At 42.4% G+C, this 21,432-nt stretch overlaps 1 protein-coding gene across 5 annotated transcripts in view; it reads right to left on the minus strand.

Annotated features, from left to right (window-relative positions):
• The window catches only part of ITSN1 (intersectin 1), a 151,760-nt gene extending 133,917 nt beyond the window's left edge, over positions 1-17,843 (minus strand). For 3 of the 5 annotated variants that reach the window (XM_045084537.1, XM_045084536.1, XM_045084540.1), the window contains exons 1-4: positions 17,784-17,843; positions 15,130-15,222; positions 13,608-13,671; positions 2,293-2,453 (exon numbers count right to left, since the gene is read on the minus strand). In XM_045084537.1, coding sequence (XP_044940472.1) covers positions 2,293-2,453; positions 13,608-13,671; positions 15,130-15,222; positions 17,784-17,811 — 346 coding nt within the window. In that variant the 5' untranslated portion in view covers positions 17,812-17,843. Of the gene's footprint in view, positions 1-1,788; positions 1,852-2,292; positions 2,454-13,607; positions 13,672-15,129; positions 15,223-17,783 lie in introns of those variants that run through there. The other 2 variants (XM_045084538.1, XM_045084539.1) reach the window with 2 other exon arrangements.
• Between the last annotated feature and the right edge of the window lie 3,589 nt (positions 17,844-21,432).

The following is a 21,432-nucleotide window of genomic DNA, read 5'->3' on the forward strand; positions in this document are numbered from 1 at the left end:
GGTGTTTGAGCAAAGCTAAGCAAAAACCTGGTTAGGACACAACGTACTTTTAACTTCTCTCATGTTCTGCCATTCCCTGGTGATTTGCCTCTTGGAAATAATTTACTGAGGATGCTGATGTGACGAAAAGGAGGGGGAAGAAAGGCAGTGGAGGAGCCCCGGGCAGGAGCTCAGGACTGGATGGCAGAATGGGGGCTCAGAAATTCCAGGCTCCGGGGGTGCATGGCTGGCTCAGTGGGTTAAAGCCTCTGCTTTCGGCTCAGGTATGATCCCAGCGTCGTGGGATCGAGCCCCGCATCGGGCTCTCTGTTCCGCGGAGAGCCTGCTTCCTCCTCTCTCTCTGCCTGCCTCTCTGCCTACTTGTGATCTCTGTCTGTCAAATAAATAAATAAAATCTTAAAAAAAAAAAAAAAGAAAGAAAGAAATTCCAGGCTCCCTTGGAGGAATGGGCAGCTTACTTAAGTGGCAGTGAACCCCTTGGGCAAGCGAGGCCGCAACCTCATGGAAATAAAGCAGCAGTGACTCTAGAGTTGAAAGTCCTGCTGCAGAATGGAATAAGAGAAGACATATTAAATGTTAGAGGGAGAATCACTGACCCCTGGGTTTGAGGGAAAAAGAGGAAATGGGATGCCTCAGGTTATTCGACTCTCTGCCCCCCTGAGCTATCTTCTTGCAGCACCGGAAGGGAAAGCCAAAAGAAAACCAAATACCCTTTAGCCGTTTTACCCCACAGGTCCTGACCAAAGGTTGGCTACAAGGACCTTCTGGGAATTCAGAACCATCTGTCCTTCAATAAGCTGGCCAGCTAAGGGCTGAGGGCTGCGAACACACAATGGACAAAGCCAACCAAGGCCCTGGTCACGTGGAGAGGACAAGCCGTCCTCCACCTCCGCTCTTCCTAGCTTTTGCTCCTGTGTGATTTCCTGAGTTTCTCTTTTCTTCTCTTGGATCCCCAGATCCTTGCCTGACCCCAAACCTGCACCCTTCCCTTTATGACCACAAGTCTTGTGATTAAACATCACCAAAACAAAGGCAATGCACAGTTTGTTTTTAAGAGTAAATCTATTCAGTAAAACCACAGTTATGTCTTTATCTCAGCTTATCATTAATTATATCAGAGACAACCTGCACTGCTATGGACTGCCCCCTTCCAAACCTACTTCACCGGATCACCTGTCATCCGGATCTATTAGGAGGAAGAAAGGGAAACTCTAGCCACAGCTTCTGTGTTTTGTTAAAACTGTCTAAGAACTTTCTCATGAATCAGATATTAGATCTGATTACTGTAATCTTTAAAGTCTAGGGTGAGAGCAGAAGAAATCAGAACTCTTGGTGATCTTAGTCAATTAATTCCTGATTAGTTTTTAAGAAAAACACCTGGTTAAAAAGGTATCTTTTCATGGAGCTGTGTTTTTAGCTGAGATACTGTTTATTTCGTCCTGCTTCTTTTGTTCCAAGGAAGACTTTAATGGGGCCAGTTTCTCAATACTATGAATTTAAAAATATATTGCTAGATACCATTATCCAAAGGAGCTGTTTGTGTGCTGGGGAAAATGAAGCCAAAAGGAAGCATGTGGCATTGTCAAGGGTCAAAGATGTCGTGAGGGCAATGAAAAGAAAATGCAGCAGTAGACCGCAAGTGTATGTGGTTTGCCCCAACAGGCTGAACCTTTGCTTTTGCTTTGTTTACTAGCACCTGTTAAAAAGAAAACCACAGGAACCAAATGGTGTCACTCAGACCAAGTCACCAAACCTGGGACTTAATACCAAACTAATGGCAGAGTCAACCTCTTCCAGCAACGCGGCCTTGGGCAGTCAGTCAGTCATGAATTTTCGGAGCAGGATCAGGACCAGTGAGGTCAGCTGTCCGATCCACGCTCTTCATCGCCTAAAGGAAGATGAGGTAATTGACCTGATAAGAAGCACCCCCCACACACACCTATCCCTCCAGGGAAAATGATCTAGCCAGGTACAGTCCTTTCTTTTCTTTTGCTAACAGCTTTCTTGCCCCACCCTCCCTCCTGTAAAACCTTCCATTTCAGACAACCTCTCTGAGCTCCCCTCTAGTGGCTCCACAGGCGGCTACCCCTTCAGGAGCCGCTTAATAAAACCAATTACAACTTCAAATCTACTCAGGTGAACTTCTGTTCTTTAACACCAGGACCATCATTTTTCGGACAGAACTGCCTCCTACTAGAATACCACAAGGCTACAAACAGAAAAGGGGAAAAAGAAGAAAAAATTTTTAAGGTCTACAATGAAATACAGGAACCAAGTCCATTTCAGACTTACCAAAGGCTGGTGTGCTAGAAATAGCAACGGGTTGCTGTTTCATGACAGGGGGAAGTGAGGAAGGGAGTTGATACCCTTGCAGCTTGAGTTTGATGAGTTTCATAGCTATGGAAAACTCGACTTGATCCATTCGTCCGTCATTGTTCATATCAGCTAGCGCCCTGCAAACCAACATCAAGGGCGAAGAATGACTCTGACCATAAAAGGGCCTTTCCTAAACCACCCTTCCTACCCACACCAGTCAGCTACCTTCATCCTGGGGCAAACAAAAGAGAAGAAATCCAAGCAGACCAAATGGAACCAAAACTTGTTGACCAAGCTACAGGGAGTAACCTGGGAATACTGGCAAGGCTTTGTATAAAAGTAAAATACTTTCTACTGTGTTATGCTTGACTTAAAGGAAACAGGAGGTAATTTTCAGTCTGAATGCCAGGATATGTACTTTGGATATCAAATGGGATTCTTTTTGAGATGGGGAAAATGTTCTAGAATTAGATAGTGGCCATGATTGCACAACTCTGTGAACACAGTAAAAACCAGTGAATTACACATTTAAAAGGGTGAATTTTGTAGTGTAAATTATGTCATAATAAAGATGTTAGGGGAAGGGGCACCTGGCTGGCTCAGGGTCATGAGTTCATGCCCCACGTTTCCCCTAAAAAGATGTCCGGGGGGAAAATGTCAGAAAACAGAGTTTATTTCTACAGATACTCGTCTAGACAGCACCAACTCCTCTGTGGGGTTCTACCAACCTTCCCATGGAGACTATGCTACGATATAGTTCTACAACCTTTAAAGCTGCGAATATTAAATGAGCTTACAACATTTAAAAATGGCTCAGGGGGCGCCTGGGTTACTCAGTCATGAGCCGTCTACCTTTGGCTCAGGTCATGATCCCAAGATCCTGGGATCCAGGCCCACATTGGGCTCCCTACTCAGCGGGAAGCCTGCTTCTCCCTTGCCCACTCCCCATGCTTATGTTCCCTCTCTCTGTGTGTCTTTCTCTGTCAAATAAATAAATAAATTTTTTTATAAAATGGAACTCAGAAATGGTCAAGTGTAACTTGCAATGAGTGTTTTTCTCCCCAGGATTTCATTTTCTTTTTTTTAATTTAATTTTAGTAGATTTGACAATGCTATGTTCAGTTTTGGTGCAATGAGCTTTAATGCATATTCTCTCAAATAAGCTTAATAAGCAAAAAAGGTTTTTGCAAGTGGGAACGACTTTCATGCAAACCACAACTGTGCATTTTGACAATTAACCTCTTTTTAAATTTTTAAAATTAACACATAATGTATTATTTGATTCGGGGGTACAGATCTGTGATCATCAGTCTTATACAACTGTACCCAGCAGTCACCACAGCACATACCCTCCCCAATGTCTGTCACCCAGCTTCTCCATTCCCCCCACCTCCGGCTCCCTTCGAGCAGACCTCAGTTTGTTTCCTAATATTAAGTCTCTTATGGTTTGTCTCCCTCTCTGGTTTCATCTTGTTTCAGTTTTCAACTCTTCTGCCTGAAAAATGTTCATCCCTTTGGGTACCTGGGTGGCTCAGTCAGGTAAGTGCGTGCCTGCCTTTCGCTCAGGTCTTGAGCTCAAGGACACACTGGGCTCCGGGCTCACCAGGAAGCCTGCTTCTCCCTCTCCTCCCTGTTCATGCTCTCTCGCTATCTGGATCTCTCGCTCTCTCAAATAAATACATAAAATCTTAAAAAAAAAAAATCATCCAGATTTCATTTCTTTTAGTCTAAATAGTAAAAATGTTAAGAGGGCACCTGGGTGGCTCAGTGGGTTAAGCCTCTGCCTTCAGCTGGGGTCAGGATCTCAGGGTCCTGGGATCTGTCCAGCATTGGGCTCTGTTCACCAGGGAGCCTGCTTCCCCCACCCCATCCGCCTCTCTGTCTACTTGTGATCTCTCTTGCTCTCAAATAGATGAATAAAATCTTTCAAAAGAAAAAAAAAATAAATAAAAATAAAGATGTTAAGATGATTTATTTTTTAAAAAGCGATCTACTTTATTTGAAAAAACAAATTATAAGAACAGCTACTCCCAATTAAATTGCCACCACTAGCCATCTTTTAAATGATCCACATCTACATAAGTGTCCAAAAAAGACAATTAAGTTTCACAGAAAATTATCCTATATTGCTGGAGTTAACTCGAGGAATGAAAACATAAAACACAATGAAAAGAATGATATACAGTAAAGATTAAAAATCTCTAAAAGCTCTTAAGAGTCAACACTCTTCTTTTGGGAAGTAAGAAAAAGGGATGCCGGGGTGGCTCAGTGAGTTAAGCCTCTGCCTTCGGCTCAGGTCACGATCTCAGGGTCCTGGGATCGAGCCCCGCATGGGGCTCCCTGCTCAGTGGGAAGCCTGCTTCTCCCTCTCCTTCTGCCTCTGCCTGGGGCTCCCCCTGCTTGGGCTGTCAAATAAATGAATAAAATCTTTAAAAAAAAAAAGAAAGAAAGAAAGAAAAAGTCATCAAAGTGGGAGATGGGCTACAGAAGCCATGTCTATGCCTCAGGTGGGAGCAGACCTCCGCTCTCCTGCAGTCTGTGATCCCCTTCGGCAAACCCCACCAGTGGAGTCCGAATTCCACTCACCTACCGAGAGCCTGAGGGTCATTCTGCACATGGATCTTGGTCACCTGAATTCGTACATGAACTGATCACTCATACCCTTTGTTAATAAGTTTTCTGAGGGACTATGTGTCTTTTTCTTGTCAGTTTATAAGAGATTGCTGTATGTGATGTCTTTGCTGCCAAATTTATCTCTCAATTGTTTAGTTTTTAAAATTTATCATTGGTCTGTGCATAATATCGTTACTGTAAGAAATTCTGTTTTTATACCATATGATTTCACTTACACGTGGAATCCAAAAAACAAATTGAACAAACAAAATTAAACGGTAACAGACTCATAAATGTCAGGCACTGTTACACGCTTGAAACTAACATAATACAACTTTTATGAACTAATCCAGCCTCTTCTCATGGAACTAAGAAATATTTTTGCTGTATATTAAATGTTCACATGAAGTGACCTATTTCTGGATTAACAATTCCCAGTTCAATATGACAGTCATCTGATCAAACTCGCTCCATGGTACAGTCTGGTATCTGGGAAGCCTTTTCCTTTATTGGGGTGTCTGGGTGGCTCAGTTGGTTAAGTGTCCGACTCTGGATTTTGGCTCAGATCACGATCTCAAGGTCGTGGGATGACGCGCCACGTTGGGCTCCCCACACAGCGCGGCGTCTGCTTGTCCGTCTCCCTCTGGTCCTCCCTCCACTAGCTCTCTACTCTCTCATGTGGTCTCTCCCAAATAAACAAATAAATAAATAAAATCTGAAAAAAGGATTTTGTTTGGCTATTCACAGATGTTTGTTTTCTTCCCTAGGAATTTTAAGATCATTGATCTATTCTACAAACAACCCTACGGGAAACCAAGCTGCCACTGCATTAAAGAGCCCACCAAAGACAATAGCATGTCCATCTATTCAAATTTACAAACATTTCCTTTAATAAGATTAGATCACTTTGGGGGTACCTGGGTGGGTAAGTCACTTAACTGTCAATTAAGCACCAGACTCTTGATTTTGGCTCAGGTCACGATCTCAGGGTCATGGAATGGAGCCCAGTGTGGGACTCCCCACTTAGCAAGGAGCCTGCTTGAGATTTTCTCTCTCAATCTCCCTCTGCCCCTGCTCCTCCACACTCTCTCTGTCTCTTTTTTAAAATAAATGAGTAATAAATCTGTTTTTAAAAAGGATTGATCAGGGGCACCTGGGTGGCTCAGTGGGTTAAGCCTCTGCCTTCGGTTCAGGTCATGATTTCAGGGTCCTGGGATGCATCGGCTCTCTGCTCAGCAGGGAGCCTGCTTCCTCCTCTCTCTCTCTGCCTGCCTCTCTGCCTACTTGTGATCTCTCTCTCTCTGTCAAATAAATAAAATAAAATAAAAAGTCTTTAAAAAAAATAAAAAGGATTGATCACTTTTTTATGTAAGCAATTGCTTTTTGTAATTTTTTAAAAGATTTTATTGATTGATTTACTGAATGAGAGAGAGAACGCAAACAGGGAAGGGGCAGAGACAGGAGAGAGAGAATCTCAAGCAGGCTCTACACTGAGCCCGGAGTCCCACGCAGGGCTCGTTCCCAGAACCCTGAGATCATGAACCGATCCAAAACCAAGAGTCAGGCACTTATAACTGACTGAGCCCCCTAGGCGCCCCAATTACTTTTCTTATTAAATGTGTTCTTAGGAGTTTTACCATGCCATCACTATTTTAAATGAACACTTGCCCGTTTCTGTATTTCTTTTCTTTTTTTTTTTTTAGATTTTATTTATTTATTTGACAGAGAGAGAGAGATCACAAGTAGGCAGAGAGGCAGGCAGACAGAGAGGAGGAAGCAGGCTCCCTGCTGAGCAGAGAGCCCGATGCGGGGCTTGATCCCAGGACCCTGAGACCATGACCAGAGCCGACGGCAGAGGTTTAACCCACTGAGCCACCCAGGTGCCCCCCGTTTCTGTATATTTTGGTGCTTACTTCCAACACAGAAAAATTCTGATTTCAATAATCATTTATGCTATAATCAGCTATCTTACCAAACTTCTACAAGTATTATTTTTTTAACCTATAATCACTTAGGTTATAGCTAACTATACTATTGCATAACTAGCAAAGAAGAGTTAACTTTCGTTTCCAATATTTATACACTTCCTTTCTTTTGGTTGGTCTTACTGAGTGTAAGACATCATTGAATGTATGAACATCCCCTAAGTTCTGGGTTTCAGTAGTGGGTTGTAGTGTTTCACTGTTTAAATTTTGGTAGCGATCTTTAGAACCTGACATATTTAAAAAGTTTCCTTTCTACATATTAGGTATGGGGTGTGTGTATGTGTGTATTTTTTTTTTTTTAACATCAAATGCCTACTCAGCATCTGCTGATCGGATCACACTTCCTTTCATCTGTTGCTATAATACTGAGAGAATGCCTTAACTCTGCACCAAACTGGCACTCATGGCATAAACTCAAGTTAGTCATAATTTTAAATATATTGTGGAATTCTATTTGCTATCATTTTGTTTTGATTTTTGCATCTATATTCATAATTGAGATGGTCTCTGGCTGCCTTATTTTTGTAACTATCTTTCAGGTTTTATAAAAGAAGTTAAATAAGTAAAATGAGAGGATCAACCTTCCTTCTTTTGTTGAGATTTTCTAAAAAGATACTCAGCGATATTAGATGGGTCTCAGGGAAAAGAAAAACTTGCCAACGATCAACATCAACATGCGTGCTTAAAAAAAAAAAATCAAGCAGAGAGATTCTCACTCCCTGTCCCCAACACCGCAGCCCCCCAAACACATTTTTCTAAAGAGAAACAAATATCCCCTGTGGGATAACGACTAGTTGGAGAAGAGACCTGTACCCTAAGAGTTGAATTAGAAGAATGTCGTGTTTCTAAAAGCCTTCCACTGAATACCTCAGTGGGAGAGGAGAGGAGACATGTAATTCTCAAGGTCCTGGTGCTTGACTTTAAGCCACCCACCAAAATCCCACATTTTTTTTTGAGAATCTTGCGTGATTTTTTCTTAAAACCTTTTTCTCCTCAACTAACAGAATGTAAGTGTTGGGATTCACTGGTAGTGATAACTCAAACGGCTTTATGCAAACACAGTAGTTATTTCTACAAAGCTCAGCTTTTTCCCCAACCCCTCTTCCCCAGCGAAAAAGCTGGAACTCTGGAAGACCTGAAATTCTATTTCTGGAGGTTCCTCTGCCCCAAAAAAACACCTCTGTTCTGCCTTCCACTTTCCTCTCCCATCTACAGTACACTCATTTCTAATAATCCCCCTGAAAGATAAACTAAAAGCCTAGGAATCTGAAAATTAAATTTAAAAAACCTCCAAAGTGAAAAAATACATATGCAAAAAACAAGCTTAGGTCAAACAATAGCTGTTTATGACTCTTAAAAATGAACTAATCTTGGGGCACCTGGGTGGCTCAGTGGTTAAGCCTCTGCCTTCGGCTCAGGTCATGATCTCAGTGTCCTGGGATCAAGACCCGCATCGGGCTCTCTGCTCAGTGGGGAGCCTGCTTCCCCCCTTCTCTCTGCCTGCCTCTCTGCCTACTTGTGATCTCGGTCTGTCAAATAAATAAATAAAATCTTTAAAAAAAAATGAATTAATCTGAAATACGCAGCACACATACGTAGCAACAGGCAGGGCTGAGATGAGAAGGGGACCACAGGTATGCTGATATCTTAAGGGAAAAACAAACCACGTATCCCTCTATGCACTGGAGGTAGGAAAAAGTGCTCCAACTCTAAATGAAGGGAAATCTGGCAACATCTACAGAACTACCCACGCCTTTACTCTTGGACCTAGCAAATGCACTCATAGGAATTTACTCTGAAGATACACCAGCAATATAAAAATATTTATGCTTTAGTTCATTCACTGGTACATTATTAGAAATAACTGTAACACACACACACACAAAGAGACTGGTTGGATATACTAAAGGTGTTATCTTCTACAATGAGTACTATGTAACTGTAGGAAAAAAAAAACAAAAACAGAGAAAGGCATCTCTAGGGAATGATACCAGTGATTTCCAGAATGTGTTAAGTAATAAAAGTGAGGAACAAAAGAACATTTAAAGGCGGTAACCTTAAAAATAAGAAGGAAGAGGAAATAATTAAAATATTATTACGGTATTATGAAGTTGCTGTTTTTTCCAGAAGGATGATAAGAAACTAATTCAGGGCACAGGGACAAAGTGCTGGCACGGGAAGGGACACCTCTCTCCGTGCTCCCATTTTGGTACAGTGTTGGCTTTTGGAACCTTGTTAATGTGTGCCGTACTCAGAAATAGAATTTAGTCCACAATTCACAAAAAAGGAGATCCCTAAAGCAAATAAAAAAGGGAAGCTTGTGGTAGGAGCAGGTGGGCAGAGGGAACTACTCTGCATGAGTGGTCAGGAAGTACTTCTCTGAAACCAGAAGGGTAATCAGCCAGCAAGGGGCATTACAGATTACTGGAGGAGGAAGTACCAAGTGCGATGCCCCAGAGGCAAGGAGGAACCTGGTGCATTTCAACAGAGAGAAGGTCAGTGAAACTGGGATACAGAAATGGAGGAAGAGAGAGGTACAAAATAAGAGAAGAGGAAAATAGACGAGGGTCAGCTCGGGTTGGGACTTGGAGCCTAGATAGAACTTTCGGGTTTTCTTCTCAACGGGGAGCTTATAATGGATTTACATTTCCAAAGAGAGTGTGGGCACTGTACGAAGAAGGAAATCTAAAGGGGGAAGTATGAGAAAGACTCCAGTAGACAGTAGCAATGGAGACAGAAAGAAATGGCCAGAATGGGGACAAAGTATGTAAATGGAACCAGAAGATGTGTTGATGGGCTGAAGGCGTATGGTGAGGAAAAGAGAGGCACCAAGCGTGGCTCCCAGCAGCTGGACAGATGCCTGATGCCATGCGCTGAGGATGGAGGGGATGAGGGATGGCGGCGAGGGAACAAGAGTCCAGGATGCCTTTTTGGTGAGGGGGATGAATTTGGCAAACTGATCTCGTTGAGGGCTGAAGGTTCTTCTGCCAGAAGTGTCCGAAGAAACTAGATGTTGTACAGCTGGTGGCCCTCACCCACGCCCCATCCTTAAACAGATCACCGAGCTCTTCTCGTCTTTGCCTTTATGTCTCTGGATCCTGCCTTCTGTCTCAGGGCCCGTGCCCCGGTGGGCCTCCCGACCCCTCATTTCTCTCCTTAGCAGCCTCTAATCTCCATCTCTGTGGCCCCCACTGCCTCTGATGCCAAAGCCTTCTTCATTCAGCCTCTTTTTATTTCCTGGACCCACAAGGCTCCTTCCTGTCCACCCCCCTCCTCTTTCTCTCTTCCTTCTGCACATTAGGCCAAGGTTGAACAACGTTAAGTATCCAAAGTTGCCAAAAGGATACAGGATATTTGGCAGTTTCCTTTCAGTTCCTTATTAGTAAGACAATTTCTAGGAAGTTATACCATCTTTGGCCACTGTTATGCTTTGGCATTATACCCACTGACTTGACTCCATCCTCTGGAAATTCAGGTCTTCCTGTGTTACTAACTAGAAAGCAGACTGGAAAGATAAGCAGCCCCAAAGAATCAGTAGGTTACAGTTTAAAAGTTCTCAAACTAGGGGAGCCTGGGTGGTGTAGCCACCCAGGTTAAGCTTCCAATTTTTTTTTTTTTTTTTTTTTTTTTTTTAAAGATTTTATTTATTTATTTGACAGAGAGAAATCACAAGTAGATGGAGAGGCAGGCAGAGAGAGAGAGAGGGAAGCAGGCTCCCTGCTGAGCAGAGAGCCCGATGCGGGACTCGATCCCAGGACCCTGAGATCATGACCTGAGCCGAAGGCAGCGGCTTAACCCACTGAGCCACCCAGGCGCCCAAGCTTCCAACATTTGATCTCTTCTTGGGTCTTGATCTCAGGGTCATGACTTCAAGCCCTGCATAGGAGCCCACTTAAAAAAAAAGGAGAGACAGATCAATGTCCCAAACTAGCTACATGGAATACAGCATCTACCTGGAACAAAACTGTCCAGGGTGTGTAACACATGTATCACTCATGGATCCACACCGAGGAAAATAATGCCCAGATAGAGATGATTACAATCCCTAACTCTCAATCCGGTACTTTCTTCTTCCCCACATGACTGACAAAGAGACTGCCCAAACCTTCAGACTCCAACCCAACCCTCCTTCTACCAAAAGGGTCACTGGCCTTCCCTGGGACCGCACCAGAAAAACTGTAACAGAACACAAGATGAGCACAGAGACAGGGAGTGAACACTATTTCACTGGATCAGCTGTTATTATTTATACATTTAAAAGCCTAACTCTGGGGGTGCCTGCGAGGTTCAGTGGGTTAAAGCCTCTGCCTTTGGCTCAGGTCGTGATCTCAGGGTCCTGGGATCAAGCCCTGCACCGGGCTCTCTGCTCGGCAGGGAGACTGCTTCCTCCTCTGAGTGCTTCTCTGCCTACTTGTGATCTCTGTCAAATAAATGAATAAAATCTAAAAAAAAAAAAAAAAATTTTTTTTAGAGGGAAAAAAAGTGAAATGTACTAGATGACCCTTTATTTTTCCATTACACTTATTATCATGTGACACTTTTTATACTGCTCTTAACTATACCCTTTCACCAGACTGTAATTGCTAGGAAAGCATGGATTTTGTCTGTTCTGTTCACTGCTGCATCCCAAGCAGCTTCAACAGTCACTGCCCCACAGAAGATATTCAATAAGTATTTTTCCACTGCTGAATGAATAAATGTTAAGTGAGATTTTCCAGAAGCAGATATGCATCATAAAACTGCTTCTCGAATGAATATTCATAAATTGGGAATATGACATAAAAGCAGAATTCAAGGGAAGATGTAATGCCTGCGAAAGGAAGGTGCTAGTGAGTGACCTTGACTGCTGGTGCGAAATACAATCATATACCAGAACGCAAAGCAAAAGAAAGCTTCTTAAAGGGAAAATAGATGTCACGTGTCCCTCGAATTTAACTCAGGCACTTAACTGCCAGGTCAGTGCCCCTGTTCTCGCTCCCCTGCCCCCCACCATCCCACCTCTTTATTTTAAAAGCAATTCCAAAAACCTGGGTTATGTGCCATTCCCAGCTCAAAGTGGATCAGAAGAGCGAGCGAGAAGGGCATCACGGAAGCAGCTAACTGGAAGAGACGGTCTGGCAGCCAATATGCTGACAACCGGGAAACGGAACATAAAGCAGACACCCAAAAAAGCACAGGAGTCTGGTATCATTTAGTTTCAATTCAAATTTATCTGTATACAAATATATCTATATTTCCCATGAGAGTTTTGCTATTCAGAACACAGTGAATGATTTTCATACTGATGACACTGGTAATCAAGCTTGGACCACATTCTGCAGACTCTGCTTTGAAGGCCACAAGGGATTAGTCAATCTTTATTAATTTCCATTATACTATTAAAAAAGGTCGATCATGGGGCGCCCGGGTGACTCAGTGGGTTAAGCCTCTGCCTTTGGCTCAGGTCATGATCTCAGGGTCCTGTGATGGAGCCCCGCATCGGGCTCTCTGCTCAGTGGGGAGCCTGCTTCCCCCTCTCTCTGCCTGCCTCTCTGCCTACCTGTGATCTCTCTGTCAAATGAATAAATAAAATCTTAAAAAAATAAAAATAAAAGGTTGATCATTTCAGGGGACAGGCAATTATAATTTAATTATATAATAATTATAATTTAATTATATAATAATTATAATTTAATTATATAATAATTATATATAATTATAATATAATTATATAAATAAATATAATAAATTGGACGATTTAGTTATGGGGACTCCCCAGTCCCTGATGATGACAGTGGTACCATTTTGTTTTGTTTTGAGGGTCTATTACATACTGGGCCCCACACTACATCCCTTATCTACAGTTTTTTATACAGTCCTTTATATACTGATTTTTTCAACAATCTTTGGGAAAATATATCTGCCCATTTTCTAGATTAAAAAACAGAGGTCAGAGAGGATGAATACATGCTCAAATGACGAAGACCGAATGTCGTGCAGCTGGGATCAAACAAAGGTGAGTGACTACAAATCCTGTCGTCTTTCTACTACACAGCCAGCCAGCCCCACAACACCAATAAAGCCTGGAAATGAACTATGTGAGGACTGCACGGTGCGAGGAAACCGGGACGTCTCACAACAGACCTCAGCATGGCATGACCAAAGTCATAACCCTAAAATCCAAAATATCTGCCTCTCTTTTTTATTGTCCCTTTTTGTCCTATACGTTCAAAGGACTGAATGCTAATTGGTGATAGTTAATCAAGGAATTCAACAGTATTTATTATGCACTGACCTTGTACAACACTGTCATAAATACAAGGTAAGGCTGTTTCACTACTGGCCCTCAAATATTTTCCTCACCTTGTGGTCATGAAAGATGGAGAACCATTGCACTATAGAGCAAGAAATGTGGGACATTCAGATGAGTATGGACAAGGGGGATAAAGCTAGAACAAATTCATGAGAAAATATCAAAATGTCAATTTCTCCACTGGAAATTCAGTTTTTTGACAGCGCTATCCTGCAAATGTCATCACTTTTCCTTTTATTCTTTTAATGTTCCATAGGAAAAGACTTTTCAGAAGTATTCTCTGGTAAAAAGTCGTAGAGTATGTCAGACTAGAGATTTATGTTTCCTTCGAGATCTAAAGAAGCCATATTACTGGAATATTTTATTTTACCTCCTTCTGCTTCTGTGACGTTCCAACTTACCATATCTGTGCTAAAACAGGTTGAGGTAACCCAGACTGAAAAAAAAAGTTTCTAGCTTGATCACCTGTAAATTAAATAGAAAAAGTTTCAGAAAAAAACAGCTGACAGATATCTTCTTACAAGAAAATTGCAAGAATAGGAGGCTAGTAGTTCTGCAAATATTGACTTAAATATATGCTAAAAGCCACATGGTCAATCTATAAGCAAAAGCAGAATGAATCCATCAGATTGACGAGCTCACTACTTAAAACTTTAAAAATTCATCTCAAAAAAGGGCCTAATAAGTGTAGGCATAGACTGTCCACTTTAATCGGCGATTAAGTAAGATGGGACAGCTACACATACAACAAAGCCCATCTACAGGAATCCTCAAGAAACCGATGATCCACTCTTCTCCTTTTCAAAGTTCCCTGTGACTCCTATTATCTACATGTCAAACAGTTGGTGCTTCTGGAATACATTTATGGGGAAAAGTAAAAATGACTACAAGAGTCATATCAACAATTAAGAATTAATAGTTTAGGGCGCCTGGGTGGCGCAGTTGGTTGGACAACTGCCTTCGGCTCAGGTCATGATTCTGGAGTCCCGGGATCGAGTCCCGCATCGGGCTCCCAGCTCCAGGGGGAGTCTGCTTCTCCCTCTGACCTTCTCCTCGCTCATGTTCTCTCTCACTGTCTCTCTCTCAAATAAATACATAAAATCTTAAAAAAAAAAAAAAAAAAGAATTAATAGTTTAAAGAGAACTGTGGCACACACACACACACACACACACACACACAAAGTCCCCAGGAAATCTAGATCCCATGTTTCCTAAAGCTATCTCCGAAAGAATAACCAAACAGAAAAGATAAGAGGAAACGCAGGGGCACCTGGGGGGCTCAGTCAGTTCAGCAACTGACTCTTGGTTTCAGCTGGGGTCATGATCTCGGGGTCATGATCTCAGGGTCCTGGATCAGCCCCCACGTCAGCCTCCGTGCTCAGCAGAGAGTCTGCTTTTCCCACTCCCTCCTCCTCCCCCCTCACTCCCTCCTTCATGAGCACATGAATAAAGAAATAAGTAAATATTTAGGGGAAAAAAAAGAAAGAAAGAAAGAAAGAAAGCAAGCAAGCAAGCAAGCAAAATACAAAAGGAACTTTAGGGATACAGCACTAAGAGTATTCTGTTATTGTTGTTGTTGTTTTTAAATATTCAGAATCTGTTCATTTATTTACATTTCCCATACCAGTTCAAGGCCAAAATTAAACAAGCATTTTACACTGCTTTACTATTTAAGAGAATATGGTTCACTGACCTTTACCAATTCCCATCAGTGATATGCTCAAAACATGTGGCTTGACATCCACAAAGGGGTGCAAACAGGTTTGAATGCAGTAGAGAAAAAGCAACTGAAAAAATACAGGCCCAAGACAAAGGCAGATGTCCTCTGTGTCATATGTGCCCACCTTAGCTTTGCATGACAGATTTTCCACAGATAGAAGCACTAATGATAAATAAAAATGTAAAAATATGGATTCCAATTACCAGTAATAAATCCAGATATTGGCTTTAAACTATGGAACTGTTGATCATGCTTCGCTCTTTCCTCTACAGTAATGGCCCAAATATCCAGGCTGCCTGGAATCCAAAGAAAAGACAAATTAGTCAATGCAAAAAGAATACCAAAGTGCTCACATGCACTATTTCCCTCATACTTCCAGATTCTTTCCCATTATGTTATCAATAATCTCGTTAATTGGGGCACCTGGGTGGCTCAGTGGGTTAAAGCCTGTGCTTTTGGCTCAGGTCATGATCCCAGGGTCCTAGGATCGAGCCTCACATTGGGCTCTCTGCTCAGCAGGGAGCCTGCTTCCTCCTCTTTCTCTGCCTGCCTCTCTGCCTACTTGTGATCTCTGTCTGTCAAATAAATAAATAAAATCTTTAAAAATAGTAATAATAATAATCTCATTAATTAACATCTCTTTATCCTTGGAAGTTATGCATACAAGTTAGAAAATTAAAACAGGCCAAAATAAGAAAGATATTGGGACAAATTCTTTTTTTTTTTTTTTTAAATCTTGTCCCATAATCTTATAGCTAGCAGGACTGTATAAGACACAAGTTAACAGTCATTTATTTACATAAGCTCAAGCAACAAACCAATTTAAAACTGTATTTTCAGGTGTTTTAAATGTCATGAGAACGTTACGCACAAAGCATAGTTTCATAATTCATATCGCAAATGATTCCATGAAAATCTTTTTGGAGTGACAAAAATATTGAAATACTGGATTGTAGTGATGATTACACAACTCTGTAAAAAGTTACGAAAAGTCACTGCATTGTACAGTTAAAATGGGTGAATTTCATGCTATGTAAACTATACCTCAATAAAGACGCGTTTGAAAACAGGTATCCTGGAAAAACACAAAGGCAAACTGAAGAGAACGGGATTTGGGTTCTCCTTCAGTTTCAGCTCTAAGACTGACCAGATGCCCCTTCACTTCTGAGATCCTCCTCGCTTTCGTCCTAGGTCTCCTCAGTGTCTTAAAAATAATTGTAGCTTTATACATAGATGGAAGACCGTCCAAAGTTCAGATGCTCCCAAAAGGTGAGAACAGGCAATACAGATGTTCATACAAAATACCAATGTGACTGGCACAAAAGCAAAAATGTCTTAACGTCACCCCTCCCCTCTCTATGTTGTCTGGTCAGACAGTGACAGGAAAGGTAGGATCCAGTCAGTTGCTGGAAACATAATTACTGGCCACTTCCTATGTGCCAGGCACTGTGTCAGGCATCAGAGACACTGTAGTGACTGAAACAGACATGATCCCTTCACTCAGAGGCCTGTAATCCTGCAACTCCTCCTGCCTTGTTGAAATCGTCCCTAGAACGATGAACTGAAGCAAAAGCAAAAACACAACAAAACACAAACCTGCCCCGTAACTAAGAACAGGGACAAAAAAAGAGTTTAGAGGGTTCTATACTGGAAATCCGCAGGGACCTCAACGGATGTGATCAGAGGGGTGGTGATTCGTGCCTCACTCTCCTTATGACTAGTCAGACAGTTGCCAAAAGGAAGCCATAATAACGGCAACCTCTCTTTAAACAAAACAAAACAAAATAAAAACCGAGCCAGTAAGCAAAATATTTAACACTTTCATCATAATATTGGGAATATAACCTAAAAAAAAAAAAAAAAACCAAAACTCTACTTTATGCAGATTAATATGTTTTAAGCAAATAAAGTAAAACAAACAAAAATGTCCTGCTTCCTATTCAAGTTTTGGGAAAAGTACAGAATAAATGATCCAGTTACTTCGACGAATACAATTGTGAAGAGAGAACAGTGAAAGGCAGAAGGGGCACGTGAACTGAGAGCGATGTCTGGACCCTGATAGGAACCAACAAACCATAACAAAAAAAGGTCTGAAGACTGTCAGGGATAACACTGCCTTGATAGATGAGGATATTAACGAATTATCAAGAATTTTATAGGTATGACAATGGTATTATAATTATGTCTTTGAAAGCGTTCAGATCATTGAGAAACACACGCTAAAATATTTGTGGATGATATAAGATGATGCCCAGGAGTTGCTTCCAAGGAATCCAGAAGAAACAATATTAAAAATAGGGTTCAGAGGGGTACCTGGCTGGCTCAGTGGGTTAAGCATCTGCCTTGGGCTCAGGTGGTGACCCTGGGGTGCCGGGATAGAGTCCTGAGTCCTGCTCAGTGGGGAGTCTGCTTCTCTCTGCCCCTCCCTCCTGCTCTGCTTTCTCTCGTTATCGCTCTCTCAAATAAATAAATAAATTTTTAAAAAATATTTTATTTATTTGACAGACAGAGATCACAAGTAGGCAGAGAAGCAAGCAGAGAGAGAGGAAGGGAAGCAGGTACCCCACCGAGCAGAGAGTCCAACGTGGGGCTGGATCCCATGACCCTGAGATCATGATCTGAGCCAAAGGCAGAGGTTTTAACCCACTGAGCCACCCAGGCGCCCCTAAATAAATAAAATCTTAAAAAAAAAAAAATAGGGTCTCAGGGCCTGCTGGCTGGCTCAGCAGATAGAGCATGTGACTCTTGATCTCAGGGTCACTGGGCATGGTGCCTCTTTAAAAAAAAAAAAAAAATAGGGAAGAAAAAAGAAAAAGGTCTCGAATACATTAAAAGAGAAAAATGTTTGAAAACTTACCTCCAAAAGGTGTTGGAAACTGAGCCATGGTTCTGTCACTTTTACCTTGCTAATCGACGCCTGTAATTGAAATACAACATTTAAGTTTCTGAAAACCTCATTTCTTATATACTTATAAACACACTAACACGGTGGCTTTAATGATCGGAACTGGCAGTAGTGCCAGCGCTGGGGGACAGCACTGCACATCAGTGTCACAACCAAGGGGTTCATTCATTCACTCTCCGCAGCTTCTTAGCGCCAGGTCCAAGGAGGGGCCCTGGGGAACGTGGATGTGAGACTCTCCTGAAACTAGGATTTCAGTCGGGGGAGTGACACCAGCAGCTCAGGACAGCCTGTTTCATCACTACCAGTGGGTTGTTACTCTTTAAATACATGCTTTCTCCCCATCTACACAACCCGCCCATCTGCTTGGTGGCCTCAACACTGGCTTCTTTAAATGAGCACGTAGTACACGCTGCACACTCATAGGAGCTTTATAGCTCTTTATCCCTTCATTGTCACAGCCCTATGACACAGGTGAGACGCACGGGTTACTTCCATGCCCTTATTACAGAGTAAGAAAATGAGAATCAGAGAGGTGAAGTGATTCGAGCAATACCACACATTTGGCGACAGAGCTGGATTTGAACAAGGCCAGCAGACCCCAGAGTCTGCATTCTACCCCTGAGAAACATGGCCAATTTTGCGAAAGCCTGTAAACAATGTCTACTGCACTAACGCCCGTCCAGAATACCAGACACAAGCCCAAGGCTCCAAAATCCCCACCAGGCATTCTTTGTTCAAGAACAGCCAATGTGAAACCTAACCCAGCATCTTCCCCAACAAAAATAATCCACAATAAGCACCATCCTTACACTTAACAACACGGCAGATGCCTACAGTTAAAAATGAGTACTAAATATTCATACACAAAACAATTTAAACACATTTAGATTTTTAAAATGACAGTCCCCTGCCCTAATACTCTTCAATTTTACATTCCAACCTGTCCATGGATTCTTTTCCCCCAACTGTTGTATTTTTAAACTTCCAAGAGCTCTTCCTTGTTCTCAACTCTTCTGTCCTACTACTCTATCCTTTCTTTTAATAACACATCTTTTACTCTCCTGAGCTTTTTTTTTTTTTTTAAAGATTTTATTTATTTATTTGACAGAGAGAAATCACAAGTAGTCGGAGAGGCAGGCAGAGAGAGAGAGAGGGAAGCAGGCTCCCTGCTGAGCAGAGAGCCCGATGCGGGACTCGATCCCAGGACCCTGAGATCATGACCCGAGCCGAAGGCAGCGGCTCAACCCACTGAGCCACCCAGGCGCCCCATCTCCTGAGCTTTTTATTAACCTGGGAAGGGGCGGGAAGGGAGTATGTTGCTCTTTCGTTGTCTTGGTTCTTACAGTTGTCTCCTTTTTTGTTTGTTGGCTGATTGTTTGTTTTGGGTCTCTCTCACTTTTGAGGCTTTCCTCCTCTCTCTGGTGATCCCTGGCTGCTCCTTCATATTTAAGAGTAAGGCACTAAAAAAGCAGGCCTGGGTGCCAGGTGTGTTGACAGATGGGCTTCTGCACGCGATGGTCAGACGTGCCCAGTCACATTTCACTGGGCCACCTCCAAACATCAGTATGCACAGGTCTCTTCGCTGGAGCCATTCAGTTTGCCCGACAGAAGGGTACAGGGAGAGTGCTGGCTTTGGGGGGGAGGGGAGGAGTTGAGGGGGGGCAGAAAAGGAAGGAAGACATGAAGTGGCCTACACTTCCATTTGTACGCTAGCACATACACCCTTTATCTTCAGCCACAAGCTTAACCCTTCTGGTAAGCAGCCTCTGTGGGTTTACGTAAAACGGGACTAAAGAAGTCACCTCTCTGCTGGGGATGCAGGTGAAGACATTCCCAAAGATCTGGATACAGATTTTTTTTTTTTAAGATTTTATTTGTTTGGGACGCCTGGGTGGCTCAGTTGGTTAAGCAGCTGCCTTCGGCTCAGGTCATGATCCCAGCGTCCTGGGATCGAGTCCCACATCGGGCTCCTTGCTGAGCAGGGAGCCTGCTTCTCTCCCTCTGCCTCTGCCTGCCATTCTGTCTGCCTGTGCTCGCTCTCTCCCCCCCTCTCTCTCTGATAAATAAATAAAATCTTTAAAAAAAAAAAAGATTTTATTTGTTTATTTGACAGTGAGAGATCACAAGTAGGCAGAAAGGCAGGAAGAGAGAGAGGGGGAAGCAGGCTCCCTGCTGAGCAGAGAGCCCAATGCAGGGCTCAATCCCGGGAACCTGAGACGGTGACCTGAGCCAAAGGCAGAGGCTTAACCCACTGAGCCACCCAGGTGCCCCTGGATACAGATTTTTAAAGAACTTCCATTTCAGCTGCAGAACCGACCTCGGTCTTTGGCAGCCACCAAACACTCTGGAGCCTGTCAAGACATTCCTGGGGCCAGCTGACTTGGCCTCCACGTTCATCAGGCCTCTGTAGGCACTACATTGCACTTTTCTCCAAACTCAGTTACCATTCTATTCACTCTTTAGTTCAGAAAATTCTTTTTTTTTTTTTAAGATTTTATTTATTTATTTGACAGAGAGATTACAGGTAGGCAAAGAGGCAGGCAGAGAGGGGTCAGTAGGCTCCCTGCTGAATAGAGTCCAAGGCGGGGCTCCATCCCAGGACCCTGAGATCATGACCTGAGCCAAAATCAAGAGTCACACATGCTCATCTGACTGCACCACCGAAGTGCCCCAATAATTTTCCAGAAAATTTTAATGTGTTTCATCTCACTTAATCTTCATAATGCTCTTTAAACGGACAGATCACACCTGTTTTTTGCTGAATTTACAAAAGCAGTAAGCTCTCATTTTTTAAAACCACAGTAAGGCAAGGGGTACCTGGCTCAGGGGGTTAAGCCGCTGTCTTCAGCTCAGGTCATTATCCCAGGGTCCTGGGATCAAGCCCTGCATGGGGCTCTCCGCTCAGCAGGGAGTCTGCTTCCCTCTCTCTCTCTCTCTGCCTGCCTCTCTGCCTACTTGTGATCTCTCTCTGTCAAATAAATAAATAAAATCTTAAAAAAAAAAAAAAACCATAGTAAGGCAAATAAAACATAAGAAAACATTCTGTTCTGTTCTACTTTCCTTCTATACTATTTACTGCTAAATAAAGAAAAGATTGATTTATCGATCTTCTTGGTACCCAGCCACTTTACTACGTTTTCTTATTGGGTCTAAGTCTCTCAGATGAGTCTTTCTGGTTTTCTAGATCTACATTCTCTGGGAATGAAGAATTTAAGCTTACATTATGTGCCCAAACCAATAAAGCTAAGCTATTTAATAGCTGGGACTGCGGGAACTTTTATATTTTCCCTGTCATGCTGATGGTTTTGGCATTTCATAACCAATGAAATACGTTCTGAATAGTTATGTTTGCTGTTGTGTTTTGGTAAATACCTTTTAAGACATTTAGGCAGTTTCCTATTATTTTTATTTGACTTGAAATTTTCATTAGAAATGGCTGCTAAATTTGTTCAGAGGCTTTGAGTATTTAGTAAGATGATCATGTATTTCATTTTTAAGTTGCAGACTATAGTGACATAGTTCCTAATACAAATTATCCTAGAATGTATGTAATAAACCCAGCTCAGATACGCCTGTTATTCTTTTACTACATAACCACATC

The sequence above is a fragment of the Mustela putorius genome, unplaced genomic scaffold (assembly GCF_011764305.1).
Source record: "Mustela putorius furo isolate JIRA1106 unplaced genomic scaffold, ASM1176430v1.1 tig00000765_pilon_pilon_pilon, whole genome shotgun sequence".
NCBI classification, from domain to species: domain Eukaryota; kingdom Metazoa; phylum Chordata; class Mammalia; order Carnivora; family Mustelidae; genus Mustela; species Mustela putorius.